At 42.6% G+C, this 23,832-nt stretch overlaps 1 protein-coding gene across 5 annotated transcripts in view; it reads right to left on the bottom strand.

Annotated features, from left to right (window-relative positions):
• Window positions 1–23,832, bottom strand: part of schip1 (schwannomin interacting protein 1) — a 797,934-nt gene that overhangs the window by 129,685 nt on the left and 644,417 nt on the right. For 4 of the 5 annotated variants that reach the window (XM_061973019.1, XM_061973020.1, XM_061973021.2 and 1 more), the window contains one exon: window positions 7,071–7,826. In XM_061973019.1, the coding sequence (XP_061829003.1) occupies window positions 7,071–7,826 (756 nt within the window). Of the gene's footprint in view, window positions 1–7,070; window positions 7,827–20,084; window positions 20,564–23,832 lie in introns of those variants that run through there. The other variant, XM_061973023.1, reaches the window with a different exon arrangement.

Genomic DNA, 23,832 nt, shown 5'->3' with positions numbered 1-23,832 from the left:
ATCTTTGAAAAGCATTTTTACAAGAGGTCCTTAAAAACAGCAGTGCTCTTGTAAAATAGATGATCTTTGACAGGCATGTTTACATTAGGTCCTTCAAAAAAACAGCAGTGCTACTGTCATTAGAGGATCTTTGACCGGCATTTTACATGAGGTCCTTAGAAACAGCAGCGCTGCTGTTATTTAGATGATCTTTGACAGGCATTTTTACATTAGTTCCTTAAAACAGCGGTGCTCCTGTCATATACAGTAGAGCACTTTTACATGCATGAGGTCCTTAAAACAACAGCACTCCTGTTATATATAGAGGATCTTTGACGAGCATCATAAAACAAAGTCATCAAAAACAGCAGTGCTCCAGTTGTATAGAGGATTTTTGACGTGCATTATTAAATGAAGGAATTCAAAACAGCAATGCTCCTGTCTAATAGAGGATCCTTGACTGTTGCTTTTGCATGACGTCCTTATAAAAAGCAGTGCTAATGTTATATGGAGGATCTTTGGCAAGCATTGGCAAGCATGAAGTAATTAAAAAAGCAGTTCTCCTGTTATATAGAGGCTCTTTGACGAGCATAATTAAATTAAGTCATTAAAAAACAGCAATGCTCTTATCATATAGAGGATCTTTGGCTATTATTTTTACACAAGGGCCTTATAAACAGCCGTGCTCCTGTCATATAGAGGATCTTTGACTATCATTTTTACATGAGGTCCTTATAAACAGCAGTGCTCATGTTAGATAGACAATCTTTAACAATCATTAAATGAAGTCATTAAAAACAGCCGTGGTCCTGTTACATAGAAGTGGATCTTTGATAAGCATTATTAAATCAAGTCATTCAAATCAGAAATGCTCTTATCATATAGAGCACCGGTGTCAAACTCAAGGCCCGGGGGCCAGATGTGGCCCGCCACGTCGTTTTATTTGGCCTGGAAATAATATGTATCAATATTGTAACTTTTCTTACTAATTGTATTATTTCTTTCTATTTTGGGAGAAAAAACATATATGTACTCCATGTGATTGCAAACGATGTTAAATTAAATATTGTCTAATTGTGCAAAAATATATTATCAAACATTCAAACCATTTTTAAATAGAAATATACCAATAATGATTTCAAAGCAAGTTATCCATCAAATTGTGCAATGTAAAAGTAGCAAAAGATTTGATGGTAAAATTGTGAAATTTACTGTGGTTTTTACAGTATTTTTCTGTAAATTAAAAAAAAAACAGTCCTTTTTTACTGTAATAAACTGTGGTGTTGTTTTGGCATTTACAGTAATACACCGACAAATCCACACTTGTTGATTTTTGGTAAAAACAGGTGCCACATCTTTACTGTAAAATAGCAGTTTTTTTTTAATTTACAGTAAAATGTATTTATTTATTTTTTTTAACCATAAAAAGAACAGTACTGTTTTTCCATTTACAGTAATAAACACTACATTTTGAGGTGAAATTATTGCAATTTACCATATTTTTTTTTACATTTTAGTTTTCAAAAAATCCACTAATAAAATGCATTAAAAAAATGGTGTAATAATAGTATTCACTGTTAGAAGCGGCCCTCTGGGGCCAAACATAACTGCCATGTGGCCCTCAGTGAAAACGACTTTGACACCTCTGATATAGAGGATATTTGGCTATCATTTTTACACGAGGTCTTTATAAACAGCCGTGCTCCTGTCATATAGAGGATCTGTGACTATCCTTTTTACACAAGGTCCTTATAAACACCAGTGCTCATGTTAGAGGATCTTTAACAATCATTATCAAATGAAGTCATTAAAAACAGCAGTGGTCCTGTTACATAGAGGATCTTTGACGAGCATTATTAAATCAAGTCATTAAAATCAGCAATGCTCCTGTCATATAGAGGATCTTTGGCTATCATTTTTACACAAGGTCTTTATAAACAACAGTGCTTAAGTTATATAGAGGATATTTGACTGGCATTTTTACACGAGGTCTTTATAAACAGCCGTGCTCCTGTCGTATAGAGGATCTATGACTCTCATTTTTACACGAGGTCCTTATAAACACCAGTGCTCATGTTAGATAGAGGATCTTTAACAATCATTAAATGAATTCATTAAAAACAGCAGTGGTCCTGTTACATAGAGGACCTTTGACGAGCATTAATAAATCAAGTCTTTAAAATCAGCAATGCTCCTATCATATAGAGGATCTTTGGCTATCATTTTTACACATGGTCTTTATAAACAACAGTGCTTAAGTCATATAGAGGATCTGCGACTATCATTTTTACACGAGGTCCTCATAAACACCAGTGCTCATGTTAGATAGAGGATCTTTAACAATCATTATCAAATGAAGTCATTAAAAACAGCAGTGGTCCTGTTACATAGAGGATCTTTGACGAGCATTATTAATTCAAGTCATTAAAATCAGCAATGCTCCTATCATATAGAGAATCTTTGGCTGTCATTTTTACACAAGGTCTTTATAAACAACAGTGCTTAAGTTATATAGAGGATATTTGACTGGCATTTTTACACGAGGTCTTTATTAACAGCCGTGCTCCTGTCATATAGAGGATCTGTGACTATCATTTTTACACGAGGTCCTTATAAACACCAGTGCTCATGTTAGATAGAGGATCTTTAACTATCATTATCAAATTAAGTCATTAAAAACAGCAGTGCTCCTGTTACGTAGAGGATCTTTGACGAGCATTATTAAATAAAGTCATTAAAATCAGCAATGCTCCTGTCATATAGAGGATCTTTGACTGTCATTTTTACATGAGGTCTTTATAAACAACAGTGCTTAAGTTATATAGAGGATATTTGACTGGCATTTTTACACGAGGTCTTTATAAACAGTGCTTAAGTTATATAGAGGATATTTGACTGGCATTTTTACACGAGGTCTTTATAAACAGCGGTGCTCCTGTCATATAGAGGATCTGTGACTATCATTTTTACACGAGGTCCTTATAAACACCAGTGCTCATATTAGATAGAGGATCTTTAACTATCATTATAAAATTAAGTCATTAAAAACAGCAGTGCTCCTGTTACGTAAAGGATCTTTGACGAGCATTATTAAATCAAGTCATTAAAATCAGCAATGCTCCTATCATATAGAGGATCTTTGGCTATCATTTTTACACAAGGTCTTTATAAACAACAGTGTTTAAGTTATATAGAGGATATTTGACTGGCATTTTTACACAAGGTTTTTGTAAACAGCCGTGCTCCTGTCATATAGAGGATCTGCGACTATCATTTTTACACGAGGTCCTTATAAACACCAGTACTCATGTTAGATAGAGGATCTTTAACAATCATTATCAAATTAAGTCATTAAAAACAGCAGTGGTCCTGTTACGTAGAGGATCTTTAACAATCATTAGTAAATTAAGTCATTAAAAACCGCAGTGGTCCTGTTACGTAGAGGATCTTTGACGAGCATTATTAAATCAAGTCATTAAAATCAGCAATGCTCCTATCATATAGAGGATCTTTGACTATCATTTTTACACAAGGTCCTAATGAACACCAGTGCTCATGTTAGATAGAGGATCTTTAACAATCATTAGTAAATGAAGTCATTAAAAACCGCAGTGGTCCTGTTACATAGAGGATCTTTGACGAGCATTAATCAATCAAGTCATTAAAATCAGCAATGCTCCTGTCATATAGAGGATCTTTGGCTATCATTTTTACACAAGATCTTCATAAACAGCAGTGCTTAAGTTATATAGAGGATATTTGACTGACATTTTTACACGAGGGCCTTATAATCAGCAGTGCTCCTGTCATTTAGAGGAACTTTGACTATCATTTTTACACGAGAGCCTTATAAATAGCAGTGCTCCTGTCGTATTTGTGATCTTTGCCTCAGGTTTTTGCAGTACGTCGTTAAAAACAGCAATACAATCCTGTCATAGGAGGATCTTTGACTATCATAATCGAGGTAGGTGGTTAATCATGCTTCTATTTTGCTTCAGTATTATTTTACTAATGACAACTCTTTAGTGAAGTAAACGTTTTAAGATATACGTTAGTCTGTTATGCGGTTAGCAGAAGGTCAAAACAAGGTTGATGGTAGCGTAATTGTCCTGAATATGAGCTTGCGTCTTTACGATGGTGTATCTCCTTGTCTCGCTGCTCAGGGTGGCTGACTCCACTTTCTTATCTTCACCAGACTATTCAAACTAGAATTTAGATTTTGGGAAAAGAGCAAAAGTCTTGTTCTGTTCATGTGTGGACCAGGAGGCCGAGAACATCTCCATCTTTTCCACATAAGACCGAGGCTGCAACGTGGAGATGAGCGCTCCCTTTCAGGAGTTTTTCCACCCATGCAGTTCAACAATCTTACACAGGATATACTAAAATAAGAGGCTAGAATTCCCTTAATTATAGCATTCCAAGAGCCTTCCAGCAGGACAGCAGGTCACACAAATTGAGCCACGTGGCTGAACTACTCCAACCTTAAAGATATCATCTTTTTTTTCTTTTCGCTCCCTTTCCTTTCTCTTATCCCCCTACTCACTTCTCCCATTGCATTCCTGACATGCCTCGGGGGGGCAGGAGTCACACACACACACACGCACACGCACACACGCACACCCGCACACGCGCACACGCACACACGCACACACGCACACACACACACACACACACACACACACACACACACAGGTATTTATTACCTTCTTGAGACCTCTGAAAAATGCCTACCGCTTTAGGACCACCCTTTCTAGATATATAAAGATGTGTTTTTACAACGTTAATAATATATACATACTATGCAAAGATAAAAAATCTTGTTGTGAAAAATTAGTTATAGTCATATTTCCCAAGAAAAACTGAGAATTTTGGCAGTATTATAATAAAAGTTGTAATTGTACTCAACGCAAGTCAAAATTTTACAAGAAAAACTGAACATTTGCGCAATGTTATGATAGAAGTTGGAATTGTACTCAATAACAGTCGCAATTTTACAAGAAAAAGCTTAACATTTTGGCAATTTTATGAAAGGAGTCGTCATTTTACTCGACAAATGTCACAATTTTATAAGAAAACTGTAAAATTATCAAAAACAATCGGAATTTCACTCGGCAAAATGATGACAAAAGTCATAATTTTACTCAAAAAATGGCACTATTTTACAAGAACAACAAAAAAAACTGGCAATATTGTGATTAGGGCTGCAACTAACGATTAATTTGATAATCGATTAATGTGTCGATTACTACTTCGATTAATCGATTAATAATCGGATAAAAGAGACAAACTACATTTCTATCCTTTCCAGTATTTTATTGAAAAAAAAAACAGCATACTGGCACCATACTTATTTTGATTATTGTTTCTCAGCTGTTTGTGAATGTTGCAGTTTATAAATAAAGGTTTATTTAAAAAAAACAAAAAAACAATTATAAAAGCATAGCATAGATCCAACGAATCGATGGCTAAATTAATCGCCAACTATTTTTATAATCGATTTTAATCAATTTAATTGATTAGTTGTTGCAGCCCTAATTGTGATAAGTCAGAATTTTATATGACAAATGTCGCCATTTTGCATAAAAAAGTAATAATTTTGCATAAAAAAAGTAATAATTTTACGAAAAAATATTGCAATAGTACAGAAGCAGAAAGACTGAGAAATTGTTCCCAATTTTATAAGAAAAAAGTCGACATTGTGAGAAAAAGACTGCTTTGAAGTTTATTTTTTTAAATGTATTTTTTCTATTTTTTTAAATGTTTATTTACTTCAAGTTATTACAGTATGTCTCTATATACATATTTATTTTATTTTTTTATATTAATGTTGGCCAAATGGGGCGCATTTCAATTTCATACACACACTTGTTATTTCATATGTTGACCAGAGTTGGAGCACTTTTAAAACCGACACACACAGTCAATTTGAAAAATCCCTCCTTTTTGGGACCACCCTCATTTTAATAGATGTCACCAGCAGGGGTGCAAATGAGACATTCTCTATTAGATGCAATGTCATTGGGACCATGATTTATGTCCTCACTTGTTCACACCTCCTCATATGGAAGGTACTTTTCCTTGTTGATGTCTCAAGAAGGGTAGAAATACAAGAACACACACACACACACACACACACACACACACACACACACACACACACACACACACACACACACACACACACACACAATGGCTGCAGCCATTGTCCGCGTGCACTGAGGAAAAAAAAGGGTCTTGGCATTCCAAAAGGAGCACAGATCTGCTGCTGCATTCAAACAGCCTATTCAACGTCACTTAATGCGTGTTTGCACCGCATACAAAGTCTCTGTGTATAAATTTGTCTCGCTCCTTCAGTTTAAGTGACATGCTTTTGGAGCCGCACAGAAAACAAATCTACTTGGGTTTGGGATTTAAACTGACTGATCCCAGGAAATTGAGAGTGACTCATAAAAACCTGCAGTTCCTATGGCAGGAGGAAGGGCCGATGCAACACTACCACCTACTGGTAGAAACATCACATGACCATAACAAAAAACAGCTCCAATTTCTTCACTGCCACGAGTGAGCTCAGTTACCATTTGTCAGTGTGACATGATACATTATTACCTTATATCGACCAAAATCTCATATTATTGCATACATTAACCACCCTTTGGTAGAAACCTTTTGGGATGAACACAGAGCTTGTTAACTTTGACAGGATGCTGCTGCGATATTGTCTCCCTTTTTCCTTCAGATATTCTAACACTTTTGGTCTACAGTATTCAAGATCATGCACATCATCCAAAGACCAAGTGTGTCAGTTTTAGGTTCCCCAAGTATTCCTATTGATACCTACTTAGAGACACACTGAGCTACAACATTCCTGATGCCCCCTGCAGCCTTCTATTCCCTCCAGCTGTGCAGCCTCGACTTCTATGCCGGTCAGGTTAATAGCCGGACCACATAGCTTAGCGCTACATTAGCTCTCTAATCCCTGTTCTTCGCTCCAGCTAACCTTACCTTGTGTATCTAGAGTCCATCTGACACGGATAAGTGGTGGATTAGAGCAGCTTGGGAACATTGAAGGAAAAGTATATGTGTGCACTCACTGAGGTGTAGCTGGTCTTGCCCACGTTGTGGTTCTGGTTGTGATTGAGGTTTTGGTTCTCCTGTTCTCGGCACTGCAGACCTGCCAGGTGCCTCTCCAGCGCGGCCCAGTCCATGGTAGGCAGAGTCTCTTCCTCAACGCTGTCCTCCTCTCCGTAACCCCCCATACATCCTACAATCCCAGCACTGTGTCCTGCGCCGCCCGTGCTTCGGTTCCCCCTGCCTTGACTGAGGTGTCTGCGGTTGGCAGCCCCTGTGAGCCCCCCCTGTGGTGTACCAGGGGAGTGAAGCTGGTTGCTGCGGGGCAAAATTACGTTTCCGTTTTGTTTAAGTTCTTCTGGGACGCCGGCGATGGAGTTGCTAGTGCGCCTGCTGGGGGCCGGGATGGGAGGGATGGTCTTCACATCCTGTAATTCTTCGGCAAGGCTGTGGCTGTTCTTCCTGTAGACCTCGCCGACCTCGACGGGCCCTGTGACGCCTCCTCCGCTTTCCTCCTGACCAGGAGCCTGTGGGGAGGCGCAGTCGTCTCCGTACTCACTCTCCCACTCCTCTATCACCTTCTTCTTGTACTCTTGGTAGTCCTCGTCCTCCTCATAGTCCTCTAAGGTGACAAGGTCCAGAGAAGGGGATGATTTGTAGCCATCTAGCGTGGCCAGGTCAGGAGAAGGAGAGCAGGGGGTAACCTTGTTGGAGTTGGACTCTGAGCTGGAGCGGCTGGATGCATCGCTCCCCAAGTCCATGCCATCCTCCCGGTAATCCTGCAATCAGACAAGGGAAGTCATATGGCGTTAGAGGATGTCTTTGTCATGACTGAAAAGGAATTTAGGTTGGACTCAAAATACTTTGGAAGACATTCCTGAATACAATCATAAGACAAATGTTCAATAACTTATGGACAATATGTTCCACCTGGACCCTTACAAAGATGTTGGCCATGAATTTCCAACCGATTTTGCTCAAGTTTTACAGACACGTGTTTGTCGGTCTTCTAAATTCAGTGGTGATTAGGAAAACCCCTCCAAAGTTACATTGTGTTTTTGTGCGAGAGAGTTCATGTCAATTACCATGAACTGATTAACGTGGACCCCGATTTAAACAAGTTGAAAAACTTATTTGGGTGTTACCTTTTAGTGGTCAATTGTACAGAATATGCACTGTACTGTGAGATCTACTAATAAAAGTTTCAATCAATCAAAAAATTCAACATATAGCGTCAAAAAGTACAGCACACGGTGTGTATTTGTCCGGAAACAAACAGCACAGGCAACACCATAGGGGTGCAGGATTTACCATTTTCGTGGCAGCACCTGTGAGAATTAGATATTTTAAGTGTTATTTTTGAATCCATAGTCATGTTTAAATCATCTAGTATTTTCCTATGTAGCGTGTCTTCTCGTGATGCCCGTGCTTTTATCTTATGTCCGCTACTAAACTCGTTGTGTTGTTTTAAGGGCTCCTGTTGTTTTGGCAAGTTCCTATCTGTTTTGAGGACGTAGCTCTGCTCCTTTCTGGGCGAGAGGGGCTGTTTTCGCGCTACATAAGCAGACTCTTTTAGTTTGGATTTAGACCTCTTCTCGCTGATACTATTGTCGCGTTGTAAGGGCTGGTCTCCTAAAGCTTTAGTAAAACTTGGCCAAGTACTATTCTGTCTCGGTGGTCTTTTTTACTCAACATATATGTCATTCAAAAGAACTCGGGATTGACCAGTGTGTTTTATTCCCTGAGAGGACTGGTCCCGCGCAACAATTTGGGGGCTTTGTCCGGGATGAGGATTGGACGTCTCTTACACTCTTCTGGACAGACTCACCAGGCCTGCACAATAGTTGTAAATAGTCGTCAACTCACGTCATTGTGTCTAGACTACCGTGACGGGCTGCTTCACTGACGAGTAAGCAAATAGGTCGTTTGTCTTCGCCTAAAAGAGCAAAGGGTTGGAGTCCCTTTGTATGTTACGATAAATTCTGCGGTTGGAGGCCATTTGTAAAAGTACAATACAGATTCCCTGGTTGCGAGATCCCTGTGGCATTAATGTGTGCACTAAAATTAAGGCAAAAGTGACACAATGGACGCGGAGGTTGACAAAGAGATATGTAAATGTGACATCTGAGAAAAAAATCTAATCAAATAAATATACCATTAAACGATCAACTTAATGTGGTACTGTCGCCGATGGGATTACCAGGTAGAGATAAAAACGAAAAGAGAAAGTTTCAAGAGAAATGACCCGCGCCCACAGCGAGGAGTCCGAAGGGAGTTCACAACACTCGTGCAGTCGTGAACTAAAAACGTTTGGTGAATGAGAAAAGTAAGTGAAAGTTATATGGAGTCACGCAACACACTTCAGAAGTACACAAATAAATTAGGACAGCCCTGTCCCTTAAGGTGCATCTGCACTAATGTACTCCATGGGGTTCATTACTGGATTCTAAGGTTTGGGCCAAAAAAGTACTCCGAAGAGTCAAGTGTCGGTGGTACAAAAGCAGCTATCTGTACAATGAAATACACTTTGGGCAAAGACCTTGTGTTCAAGCTAGAACAGTGTCTTACATCATACTGACATCCAATATGTTCCATTACTGTAAATGTCAGGTAAAAGGATGCAAAAGGACCTTTTGCAAGATAGAGGAGGGGTGCAGCACAAGGTACAAGCTCTGCTAAAATCTTTTCTTAAAAAAAAAAAAAAAGAAAAAAGACTACAATGTGTTGTGAGTTGTAGAGCAGGGGTAGGGAACCTATGGCTCTCGAGCCAGATGTGGCTCTTTTGATGACCGCATCTGGCTCTCTGATAAATCCTAGCTGACATTGCTTAACACAATAAGTCAATCAATCAATGTTTATTTATATAGCCCTAAATCACAAGTGTCTCAAAGGGCTGCACAAGCCACAACGACATCCTCGGTACAGAGCCCACATAAGGGCAAGGAAAAACTCACCCCAGATAAGTAATGAATAATTCCGCTGGTAATCACAGTGTTAAAAATAACCACGTATCAACCAGACTACAAAGCCATCAGCAAAACCATACAGCACCAGAAGTCGCATTAATGGTAAGAAGTATTTTATTTATTATTGGTTACCTTCAGAATAACTTATTAAAAAAGAAAAAGAGACTTATTATACCGTATTTTTCGGAGTATAAGTCACTCCGGAGTATAAGTCGCACCGGCCGAAATCGCATAATAAAGAAGGAATAAAAACATGTATAAGTCGCACTGGAGTATAAGTCACATTTTTTGGGGAAATTTATTTGATAAAACCCAACACCAAGAATAGACATTTGAAAGGCAATTTAAAATAAATAAAGAATAGTGAACAACAGGCTGAATAAGTGTACGGTATATGAGGCATAAATAACCAACTGAGAACGTTTGTTTGTATCGGCATCACTATGTGACATCACAGGAAAATGGACGGGTGTATATAACGATGGTTAAAATCGGGCACTTTGAAGCTTTTTTTTTTAGGGATATTGCGTGATGGGTAAAATTTTGAAAAAAACTTTGAAAAATAAAATAAGCCACTGGGAACTGATTTTTAATGGTTTTAACCCTTCTGAAATTGTGATAATGTTCCCCTTTAAGTCTCCAAAGCTTGTATTGAACTCGGGCTGCCAGTAGAATACACCATATTTTGAGTCAAATCTGTTTGGAAGTTTGAGACCGGCAGTCTCACAGCACTTCCTGTCCGGCAGGAACTTCCCGTCTGCCCATAATTTTGCAGCTACAGCTCCTTTTTGGGACCAGCGATCACAAGCTTCATCTCACAGAATGCGTGCCCACAGAGACAAAAGCATTGTGTTGGACCAGCTTCCTGCGAGGGACACCGACATGTCATGAACGTGAAATGCGCGTAACCTTGACCGTATGCTCCCCGACCTCTACCCCCCTGTAATCACCGCATGACTGATTACTCCACAGGTAATGAAAATGTCCGTGTTGTATACAAGAGATCACACACACCCGCACCTCCACCCCTCGCATGAATCAAGTCGGAAAGGCGACACATTTCTTGCAGCAAAATTTATGACACGGCAAAAAAATAAAATTATATACAAAGAGGCGCTCTAAAATATTATCACATCATTTCTTACTATCAAGTCTTTTGGCCACTTTATTAGGTACACCTTGTGTGACTTTTTTTTTTTTTTTTAGCTTCTTTTAAGGAACAAAATAGTCCAGATGCAGTACAGTACATACCGTATTTTCCGCACTATAAGGCGCACCTAAAAACCACAAACTTTCTCAAAAGCTGACAGTGCGCCTTATAACCCGGTGCGCTTTATATATGGATAAATATTAAGATTCATTTTCATAAAGTTTAGGTCTCGCAACTACGGTAAACAGCCGCCATCTTTTTTCCCCGTAGAAGAAGCGCGCGGTGCATGCTGGGATATGTGACGTTTCATTTCCATTTGTGTGTTTATGTAAAGACCCCAAAATGGCTCCTATTAAGTGTGTTGTCTGTCTAATTATAAATAATGCAGACGAGGCGTGTTAACTGAGTTCTCAACGTTTTCTCACAGCGTGCTCATAACCACATTCGAACTCCCAGCATACAACGCTTCTCAGGGCTACCGCGCATGCTCGTAACTATCGTTGCATGCTGGGTAGTGTAGTTGTTATATTTGCTAGCTCATAACGGCACATTGAGAGACACGCTTACGCGCTTAATTCAATACTCGCCGTCATTCCGGGTGGATTGACAAAAGACCTCCAACCGCTAGATATTGGTGTCAACAGGGCATTCGAAGCTAGACTGCTAACTGCGTGGGAACTTCTCAGGGCTACCGCGCATGCTCGTAACTATCGTTGCATGCTGGGTAGTGTAGTTGTTATATTTGCTAGCTCATAACAGCACATTGAGAGACACGCTTACGCGCTTAATTCAATACTCGCCGTCATTCCGGGTGGATTGACAAAAGACCTCCAGCCGCTAGATATTGGTGTCAACAGGGCATTCGAAGCTAGACTGCTAACTGCGTGGGAACAATGGAAGACAGAAGGCGAACACACCTTCACTAAGACGAGGAGGCAGCGCCAGACGACGCCAACATCTGCCAGTGGATCGTAAATTTGCCCAACTTTTCACTTCGGACACCGAAGACGAAGGATTAACGAATGAAGAATAACTTCAGAAAGTGAGCGCTATGTTTATTTTGTGTGTTGTGACATTAACGTTCGAGCAACATTATGTTGCTATTGCTCTGCACTATTTTGAATTTTACTATGTTTGTGATTGCACATTTGCGTACATTTTGGGAGTGAACAGAGTTGTTAGAACGCTGGTTTTTAATATATTATTAAAGTTTGACTGACCTATCTGACTGTTTTTTTGACATTCCCTTTAGCGCAGCGTAGGCGCGGCTTATAGTCCGGGGCGGCTTATTGGTGGACAAAGTTATGAAATATGTAATTCATTGAAGGTGCGGCTAATAATCCGGTGCGCCTTATAGTGCGGAAAATACGGTACTTGCCAACCTTCCCGGATTTTCCGGGAGACTCCCGAAATTCAGCGCCTCTCCCGAAAACCTCCCGGGACAAATTATCTCCCGAAAATCTCCCGAAATTCAGGCGGACTCAGGTCCATGTGGACCTGAGTCCGCTTTCCCACAATATAAACGGCGTGCCTGCCCAATCACGTTATAACTGTAGAATGATGGAGGGCAAGTTGTTGGTTTCTTATGTGGGTTTATTGTTAGGCAGTTTCATTAACGTCCTCCCAGCGCGGTAACAACACACAACAACAGCAGTCACGTTTTCGTCTACCGTAAAGCAGTTCATCTGCCGTAAACAGCAATGTTGAGACACTCTTAAACAGGACAATACTGCCATCTAGGGCATTTGATGAAAACACTTTTGTGCGTGCCACACAGCAATGCATCATCAGAGAGGGTGTTCACCATGGTTAGAAAAATAGTGACAGAGAATAGAACAAGGATGGACAATTCAACCCTTAACTCAACAAGTATATGTGTAAATAAATGAACACTGAAAATCAAGTATTTCTTTTATTTATATATATATATATATATACATATATAATAAAATAAATATATATTTATAGCTAGAATTCACTGAAAGTCAAGTATTATATATATATATATATATATATATGTATATGAAATACTTGACTTGGTGAATTCTAGCTGTAAATATACTCCTCCCCTCTTAGCCACGCCCCCAACCTCCCGAAATCGGAGGTCTCAAGGTTGGCAAGTATGGTACATTAACATCTAACAGGTTTTATCCGGCGCACGGGATGAGTTTGCTACGTATGAAAATGAGCCGAAATTTTTGAATGGAAGAAACTGCTGTCCTAAATGTGTCTACTAGATGTCGCAAGAGCAATTCCTTGTATCTTTGTAGATTATGCTACATATGTAAAAAAAACAAAAATGATATTAGTGCACCAGTCGAGGAAAATGAGCAAACTACATAAATAGCATCCTGTAATTTGATTTATATTTTTTTATCTTGATAAATTGAAAATTAACACCAATGAGTTGACTGATATCACATAATTTATTCAGAAAGTGTAAATAACGACAAATAAAGATAGAATACTATTAGCCGCAACATGTAAAAACAACATTATAATTTGTACATTTTCAGAATGTGCTTGTTCTATTCTCAAACAAAGAAAATCTGATGTCTTTATTTTGAAGTTATCGTGCTGTGATTTTACCAGATTTTATGTGCACTTGGCACCAGGACACCCTAGGCCACAGTTCCATGATCGACTTTGTAGTTGTGTCATCGGATTTGCGGTCTCATGTTTTGGACACTCGGGTGAAGAGAGGGGCGGAGCTTTCTACCGATCACCACCTGGTGGTGAGTTGGCTGCGATGGTGGGGGAGGATGCCGAACAGACCTGGCAGGCCCAAACGCATTGTGAGGGTTTGCTGGGAACGCCTGGCAGAGTCTCCTGTCAGAGAGAGTTTCAATTCCCACCTCCGGAAGAACTTTGAACATGTCACCAGGGAGGCGCTGGACATTGAGTCTGAGTGGACCATGTTCCGCACCTCTATTGTCGAGGCGGCCGATTGGAGCTGTGGCCGCAAGGTGGTTGGTGCCTGTCGTGGCGGTAATCCTAGAACCCGCTGGTGTGGTGAGGGATGCCGTCAAGCTGAAGAAAGAGTTATATCGGGCTCTTTTGGCTCATAGGACTCCGGAAGCAGCGGACAGGTTCCGACAGGCCAAGCGGTGTGCGGCTTCAGCGGTTGCGGAGGCAAAAACTCGGACATGGGAGGAGTTCGGGGAAGCCATGGAAAACAACTTCCGGGCGGCTTTGAAGCGATTCTGGACCACCATCCGCCGCCTCAGGAAGGGGAAGCAGTGCTATGTCAACACCGTGTATGGTGAGGATGGTGTTCTGCTGACCTCGACTGCGGATGTTGTGGATCGGTGGAGGGAATACTTCGAAGACCTCCTCAATCCTACCAGCACGTTTTCCTATGAGGAAGCAGTGCCTGGGGAATCTGTGGTGGGCTCTCCTATTTCTGGGGCTGAGGTTGACGAGGTAGTTAAAAAGCTCCTCGGTGGCAAGGCAGATGAGATCCGCCCGGAGTTCCTTAAGGCTCTGGATGCTGTGGGGCTGTCTTGGTTGACAAGACTCTGCAACATCGGGGGCGGTACACCTCTGGATTGGCAGACCGGGGTGGTGGTTCCTCTCTTTAAGAAGGGGAACCGGAGGGTGTGTTCCAACTATCGCGGGATCACACTCCTCAGCCTTCCGGGCAAGGTCTATTCAGGTGTACTGGAGAGGAGGCTATGCCGGATAGTCGAACCTCGGATTCAGGAGAAACAGTGTGGTTTTCGTCCTGGTCGTGGAACTGTGGACCAGCTCTATACTCTCGGCAGGGTCCTTGAGGGTGCATGGGAGTTTGCCCAACCAGTCTACATGTGCTTTGTGGACTTGGAGAAGGCATTCGACCGTGTACCCCGGGAAGTCCTGTGGGGAGTGCTCAGAGAGTATGTGGTAACGGACTGTCTTATTGCGGCGGTCCGCTCCCTGTATGATCAGTGTCAGAGCTTGGTCCGCATTGCCGGCAGTAAGTCGGACCCGTTTCCATTGAGGGTTGGACTCCGCCAAGGCTGCCCTTTGTCACCGATTCTGTTCATAACTTTTATGGACAGAATTTCTAGGCGCAGTCAAGGCGTTGAGGGTATCTGGTTTGGTGGCTGCAGGATTAGGTCTCTGCTATTTGCAAATGATGTGGTCCTGATGGCTTCATCTGGCCAAGATCTTCAGCTCTCACTGGATCGGTTCGCAGCCGAGTGTGAAGCGACTGGGATGGGAATCAGCACCTCCAAGTCCGAGTCCATGGTTCTCGCCCGGAAAATGGTGGAGTGCCATCTCCGGGTTGGGGAGGAGATCTTGCCCCAAGTGGTACCTCGGAGTCTTGCTCACGAGTGAGGGAAGAGTGGATCGTGAGATCGACAGGCGGATCGGTGCGGCGTCTTCAGTAATGCGGACGCTGTATCGATCCGTTGTGGTGAAGAAGGAGCTGAGCCGGAAGGCAAAGCTTTCAATTTACCGGTCGATCTACGTTCCCATCCTCACCTATGGTCATGAGCTTTGGGTCGTGACCGAAAGGACAAGATCACGGGTACAAGCGGCCGAAATGAGTTTCCTTCGCCGGGTGGCGGGGCTCTCCCTTAGAGATAGGGTGAGAAGCTCTGTCATCCGGGAGGAGCTCAAAGTAAACCTGCTGCTCCTCCACATCGAGAGGAGCCAGATGAGATGGTTCGGGCATCTGGTCAGGATACCACCCGAACGCCTCCCTAGGGAGGTGTTTGAGGCCCGTCCGACCGGTAGGAGGCCACGGGGAAGACCCAGGACACGTTGGGAAGACTGTCTCTACCGGCTGGCCTGGGAACACCTCGGGATACCCGGAGAGGAGCTGGACGAAGTGGCTGGGGAGAGGGAAGTCTGGGCTTCCCTGCTTAGGCTGCTGCCCCCGCGACCCGACCTCGGATAAGCGGAAAAAGATGGATGGATGGATGGATGGATTTTACCAGTCCGGCCCACTTAGGAGTAGATTTTTCTCCATGTGGCCCCCCCATCTAAAATGCGTTTGACACCCCCAATCTAAACCGATCTCAATTAGCAGGGCCACTCCTGACTAAATTGGGGCCCTTAACAGAATTTACATTTTAACCCCCACCATTACATAAATAAAACATTTTGTAATACTTTTTAAATGAATGAATATTGTGTACTAACACAAATTCATGGAAAATAAATTGTTCAATACCATTTTTACTGGAAAATGCAAAATGTTAACATCATTAAAGCACAAATTTGCACTTGTTCCGGGATTCGATCTATGTAAGACTGTTTATCAGGCCGGCACGAACAATGCGCACTACCCGGCACGATGGGGGCTCCCTGTGAAACTTGTCAGTATATTCTTATCAGTGACAGAGCAGGCAGGGCTTTACAGTAAACTGTCATATAAAGCACCCCTGTCATTCCTTGACAATTTACATGCGCTTCTTCACGCAAAAGGGATGAACAATGTGAATTCTCCGTACAGATATTGCTAATAGTTGTTATTACTTGTCATCTTTTCACTAAATGCCACAAAACGACTTCATGGGTGGATCTGGTGAGAAACCCACATCCTCGATGAAACATAATTATTAGTCTTTATTCCTATGAATGGCATAGAGGCTATATGGTGACTGGACCCAGGCAACTTTATTAGCTGTGTCGAAGGTACAGTCGGGATAAGAAATGTGTAGTATGATGTAGTGCAGGGGTGTCCAAAGTTTTTCCACTGAGGGCCGCATAACGAAAAGTCAAAGTATGCTGGGGCCATTTTGATATTTTTTTGAATTTAGTAAAACAAAAATGCTGACAACAGACATGATATTTTTAAAGACACAATGTAGAGTCAGCTTTGTCTCGTAGATCAGTGGTCCCCAACCACCAGTCCGTGGATCGATTGGTACCGGGCCGCACAAGAAAAAAAAAAATAAAATAAAAAAAAATAAATATATACATATATATATATATATATATAAATATATATATATATATATATATTTTTTTTTTTTATTAAATCAACATAAAAAACACAAGATACACTTACAATTAGTGCACCAACCCAAAAAACCTCACTCCCCCCATTTCATTCGCACAAAAGGGTTGTTTCTTTCTGTTATTAATATTTCTGGTTCCTACATTATATATAAATTAAAGATCAATACAGTCTGCAGGGATACAGTCCTTAAGCACGCATGATTGTATTTCTTTATGACAAAAAAATAAGAAAATAAAAAAAAATACCATAGCCCCCCCTCCGGTCCGTGTTGACCGGTCCGCAGTTGCAAAAAGGTTGGGGACCACTGTCGTAGATGAAAGGTTGTGCTATTATTAGTTATTTCAAGTGTGTCCATAGTGCCACCAAGGGGCCTTTTTTGGACAGCAGCTCTGGTTGGTTTGCAACATCCATCCATCCAATTTTTCTACCGCTTGGGGGGGTGCTGCAGCCTATCTCAGCTGCATTCGGGCGGAAGGCGGGGTACACCCTGGACAAGTCGCCACCTCATTTCAGGGCCAACACAGATAGACAACATTCACACACTAGGGACCATTTAGTGTTGCCAATCAACCTATCCCCAGGTGCATGCCTTTGGAGGTGGGAGGAAGCCGGAGTACTCGGAGGGAACCCACGCAGTCACGGGGAGAACATGCAAACTCCACACAGAAACACCCCGAGCCCAGGATCGAACCCAAGACCTTCGTATTTGAGGCACACGCACTGGTTTGCAACATATTGTCGGAAAAAAGCGCAAAAAGTACGTAATGTAATGTAATTTTGATACGAATACCTAATAATATTACAGTTTGTCACCTATAAGACAAACATGGCACTGTAAGCTATATAATGTCTGTTTGTAGCATTTAAAAATATATATCAAAATATGCACAGCAAACTTTCTCATTCCATAATGTCTTTTTCTTACATTTGTACCGTTTTTAATTTTTCGACAAGACAGGGACAAGCGGTAGAAAAATGGATGGACGGAATTTGCGGGGCAACAATACTCAAGCTGCAGGTCACAAATGGCCCCCGGGCCGCATTCTGGACACCCCTGATGTAGCACATTAATGCTGCTACTTCTTGCAAAAGCATATTTTGTTTTAAAGCCCTCAATCCTGCACATGTGAATTGCCCGTACAGACATTGTTGTAAAACGTTCAAAACGTCACTAAAAGTCCACCAAAACCTGGGTGGATCCCCGATGAGTTCAATGAGCCTAAATGTCATAATAAAATGGTCTGCAGTTGGCATTTTACAGCAAGGATGTGCACTAATGTATGTGCAGCAATGGAGTACTGATTTACAATTACCGAGGTGGTCATCAAACGCACCACAGCTCCTTTATTATGCCCCTCTCTAACCCTTCATGCATGGGCTGCTAAGTCCATCCATCCATTTTCTACTGTTTGTCCCTATTGGGAGTCGCCTGAGGGTGCTGGAGCCTATCTCAGCTGCATTCGGGCGGAAGGCGGGGGAACACCCTGGACAAGTCGCCACCTCATCACAGGGCCAACACAGATAGACAACATTCACACACTAGGGACAATTTAGTGTTGCCAATCAACCTATCCCCAGGTGCATGTCTTTGGAGGTGGGAGAAAGCCGGAGTACCCGGAGGGAACCCATGCAGACACGGGAGAACATGCAAACTCCACACAGAAAGACCCCGAGCCCAGGATCGAACCGAGGACCTTCGTATTGTGAGGCACACACACTGGTTTGCAACATATTGTCGGAAAAGACCGCAAAAAGTACATAATGTAATGGAAAAAAAGCTGATATTTTGATACTAATACCCAATAATATTACAGTTTGTCACTTATAAGACAAACATGGCACTGTTAGTTATATCATGTCTGTTTGTAGCATTTTAAAAATATATCAAAATATCCGCAGCAAACTTTCTCATTACATAATGTCTTTTTTCTTTTTCGACGAGAGGGACAAGCGGTAGAAAATGAATGGACGGAAGTTGCGGGACAACAATACTCAAGCTGCAGGTCACAAATGGCCCCCTGGCCGCACTCTGGACACCCGATAAACCACGACTTCTTGCAAAAACGTATTAGAGCCCCCAATCCTGCACATGTGAATTGCCCGTACAGACATTGTTGTAAAACGTTCCAAACGTCACTAAAAGTCCCCGATGAATTCATCCATTTTCTACCGCTTGTCCATTTCGGTGTCGCTGGAGCCTATCTCAACTGCATTCGGGCGGAAGGCGGGGTACACCCTGGACGAGTCGCCACCTCATCGCCTAAATGTCATAATAAAACGGTCTGCAGTTGTGGCATGTCACTAATGTAGTGCTGATATACAATTATTGAGGTGGTCATCAAACGCACCACAGCTCCTTTATTATGCCCCTCTCTAACCCTTCTTGCATGGGCTGCAAAGTCAACCCTGCTTTTGGCCCTAAAAAAGTAAAAAGACCGGCGTTGCCTCCACACACACAAAAAAAGTGATAATCCGAAGATACTGTAGGTTGGCCAAATGAACTACAGTGGAATATTTGAATCAGTTAAAGTGCAGTTTATGAGAAAGATCAGAGGCATAGGGAGGGGAGGCGCTGCAAGACAACATCCTAGAGCCGTAAAGCTGGGATTAACGAACACCATGCATGCACACACAAACAGCCTGGATGTTGTTTGGCCAACACAACAAGGCTGCGTGCGCATTGACAGCTGCAGAGACCCCCCTTACCCAAAATAAGAAGAACAAAAAAAAAAAACAAGAGTGACGTACTCATCCTAGTTTTCGGAGTCATTCATGATGTCATGTTCCAAAAGGAAAAAAAAACAAAAACCTCCCAAGAGCAACCTGACGCCCTCTTCCACTTCCACCAGTGACAGAAACGCCCATAGCCGACAATGGACACAGCATTTCCCGGCATGCATGCAGCCGAGCCGGGTTAGATTATTATTATTATTATTATTATTATTATTTAATTTTTTTTTGTACTTACTGTCATCATCTTGTAAGATTTCCCCCCTCCACGTCTCAAGACATCGTTAAAGTGTCGCCAAAAAAATCACGGCTATGCCCACTTTTGTCTTCCGGATGTAAAATCCTGGTTAAGGGCGGCAGGAGGTGCCGGCGGCTCGGCCACCGAAATGACGGACAGTCCGGGGAGGAAGAGGACATCTGGGTCTGGGCATCGCTGCGAGTGTGTGTGTGTGTGTGTGTGTCTAACACTCGCTCTCTGTGTGTGTAACACTCTGAGTGTGTGTGTGTGTAAGAAATGTGAATAGGTAAATAAGAAGGATGGTTTCAAATCCGAAAGGTGGATGTCAACAAAGCCAAAGCTCACGCCTCTTTCCAGCCTCCGCGAGTCCTCCAGGCTTTAAAGCGGCGCTACACCTAAGTTCCTTCCCGATCCTGCTCCATTTGAACGGCTGTTCTCCTTCTATAGCGGCGTCTCTGGGAGAAAGTGACGACACAAGACTAGCACTGACCTTGCAAATGGCAGGGGAGAGAGAGGGAGGGAGAGAGAGAGAGAGGGAAAGAGAGAGAGGGAGGGAGTGAGAGGGAGAGAGAAAGAGAGAAAGAGAGGAAACTATTTGGCTGAATTATTAAACACTTTTTCTACTGTTCTGAATTTAGAGCAGTGACATGCGGTGAACTATACACCAGGTGAGGCATAGATACTTTTTTTCTTCTTTTTTTACTAAAAGTCATATGTGCAGCTAGGCCTGGGCGATACGGCCTTTTATTAGTACGATACACACGATATATATCTCGATAATTGTTTTCCCTTAGCCTTGAATGAACACCAGATGCATATAATCACAGCAGTATGATGATTCTCAAAAAGTTAAAGTTAAAGTACCAATGATTGTCACACACACACACTAGGTGTGGCAAAATTATTCTCTGCATTTGACCCATCATCCTTAATCACCCCCCGGGAGGTGAGGGGAGCAGTGAGCAGCAGCGGTGGCAGCGCCCGGGAATCATTTTTGGTGATTTAACCCCCAATTGTGTCTACATTAAAGGCCTACTGAAACCCACTACTACCAACCACGCAGTCTGATAGTTTATATATCAATGATGAAATCTTAACATTGCAACACATGCCAATACGGCCGGGTTAGCTTACTAAAGTGCAATTTTAAATTTCGCGCGAAATATCCTGCTGAAAACGTCTCGGTATGATGACGTCAGCGCGTGACGTCACAGATTGTGGAGGACATATTGGGACAGCATGGTGGGCAGCTATTAAGTCGTCTGTTTTCATCGCAAAATTCCACAGTATTCTGGACATCTGTGTTGGTGAATCTTTTGCAATTTGTTCAATGAACAATGGAGACAGCAAAGAAGAAAGCTGTAGGTGGGAAGCGGTGTATTGCGGGCGGCTGCAGCAACACAAACACAGCCGGTGTTTCATTGTTTACATTCCCGGAAGATGACAGTCAAGCTTTACCATTGGCCTGTGGAGAACTGGAACAACAGAGACTCTTACCAGGAGGACTAAGTTGGATGCGCAGACGCGGTACCGTGAGTACGCATGCAGCTGCGGCTTCCAAACATTTGATCGCTTGCCCGTACGTGCATGCCGCTATGTGCATGTCATGTACGTAACTTTGGGGATTTTGGGGAAATATATGTGCTGTATGAACTTTGGGGAGGTGAACGGTACTTTGGGCTGCTGGATTGAGTGTGTTTTGCAGGTGTTTGAGTTGTATTGGCAGGTTATATGGACGGGAGGGGGGAGGTGTTTGTTATGCGGGATTAATTTGTGGCATATTAAATACAAGCCTGGTTGTGTTGTGACTAATAGAGTATATATATGTCTTGTGTTTATTTACTGTTTTAGTCATTCCCAGCTGAATATCAGGTCCCACCCGCCTCTCACAGCATCTTCCCTATCTGAATCGCTCCCACTGCCCTCTAGTCCTTCACTCTCACTTTCCTCATCCACGAATCTTTCATCCTTGCTCAAATTAATGGGGAAATCGTCACTTTCTTGGTCCGAATCGCTCTCGCTGCTGGTGGCCATGATTGTAAACAATGTGCAGATGTGAGGAGCTCCACAACCTGTGACGTCACGCTACTCATCTGCTACTTCCGGTACAGGCAAGGCTTTTTTATCAGCGACCAAAAGTTGCAAACTTTATCGTCGATGTTCTCTACTAAATCCTTTCAGCAAAAATATGGCAATATCGCGAAATGATCAAGTATGACACATAGAATGGACCTGCTATCCCCGTTTAAATAAGAAAATCGCATTTCAGTAGGCTTTTAAAACATACTTGTTCACACTGAATTAATATATGCTCATTTTAAACTTTCATGCAGAAAGGGAAATCACAACTAAGTCCATCCATCCATCCATTTTCTACCGCCCATTCCCTTCGGGGTCGCGGGGGGCGCTGGAGCCTATCTCAGCTACAATCGGGCGGAAGGCGGGGTACACCCTGGACAAGTCGCCACCTCATCGCAGGGCCAACACAGATAGACAGACAACATTCACACTCACATTCACACACTAGGGCCAATTTAGTGTTGCCAAGTCAATTTACCAAAACTGTTTCGCAGCCGAGTGTGAAGCGACTGGGAAGGGAATCAGCACCTCCAAGTCCATGGTTCTCGCCCGGAAAAGGGTGAAGTGCCATCTCCGGGTTGGGGAGGAGTTCTTGCCCCAAGTGGAGGAGTTCAAGTACCTCGGAGTCTTGTTCACGAGTGAGGGAAGAGTGGATCGTGTGATCGACAGGCAAATCGGTGCGGCGTCCTCAGTAATGCGGACGCTGTATCGATCCGTTGTGGTGAAGAAGGAGCTGAGCCGGAAGGCAAAGCTCTCAATTTACCGGTCGATCTACGTTCCCATCCTCACCTATGGTCATGAGCTTTGGGTTATGACCGAAAGGACAAGATCACGGGTACAAGCGGCCGAAATAAGTTTCCTCCACCGGGAGGCGGGGCTCTCCCTTAGAGATAGGGTGAGAAGCTCTGTCATCCGGGAGGAGCTCAAAGTAAAGCCGCTGCTCCTCCACATGGAGAGGAGCCAGATGAGGTGGTTCGGGCATCTGGTCAGGATCGGGCACGTCCGACCGGTAGGAGGCCACGGGGAAGACCCAGGACACGTTGGGAAGACTATGTCTCCCGGCTGTCCTGGGAACGCCTCGGGATCCCCCGGGAGGAGCTGGACGAACTGGCTGGGGAGAGGAAAGTCTGGGCTTCCCTGCTTAGGCTGCTGCGCCCGCAACCCGACCTCGGGTAAGCGGAAGAAGATGGATGGATGGATGGATGGATGTATTAATCAGCTATTAAGCAGTGGCACAAACATTCATGTCATTTCAAACAAAGTGCAAGATTTAAGATTTAAAACAAGCTATTAGTGCACTTTTGTGCATGATGTCACTAAGATGACATTGATTGATTGATTGAAACTTTTATTAGTAGATTGCACAGTACAGTACATATTCCGTACAATTGACCACTAAATGGTAACACCCGAATAAGTTTTTCAACTTGTTTAAGCCTGGGTCCACGTTAATCAATTCATGGTAAAACATATCAAAACAACACTAAATTAAAGTGCACTTTTTGTACAGGACGCCACTACAAAAGTTTGAAACAAATAAAGTGCACTTTTTTGCATGATGTCACACAAGATATTTCAATAACTGTCAAATAAAAATGAGCTGCATAATAGGAAATCAAATAGTGTATGTCCTTCACTATGTGGTAGACGTTATCTCCTTCTGTTGTTG

Source organism: Nerophis lumbriciformis, linkage group LG17, assembly GCF_033978685.3.
Source record: "Nerophis lumbriciformis linkage group LG17, RoL_Nlum_v2.1, whole genome shotgun sequence".
NCBI lineage: Eukaryota > Metazoa > Chordata > Actinopteri > Syngnathiformes > Syngnathidae > Nerophis > Nerophis lumbriciformis.
The sequence above is the reverse complement of the archived record's forward strand: the minus strand, read 5'-3'. Positions and strand labels throughout refer to the sequence as shown.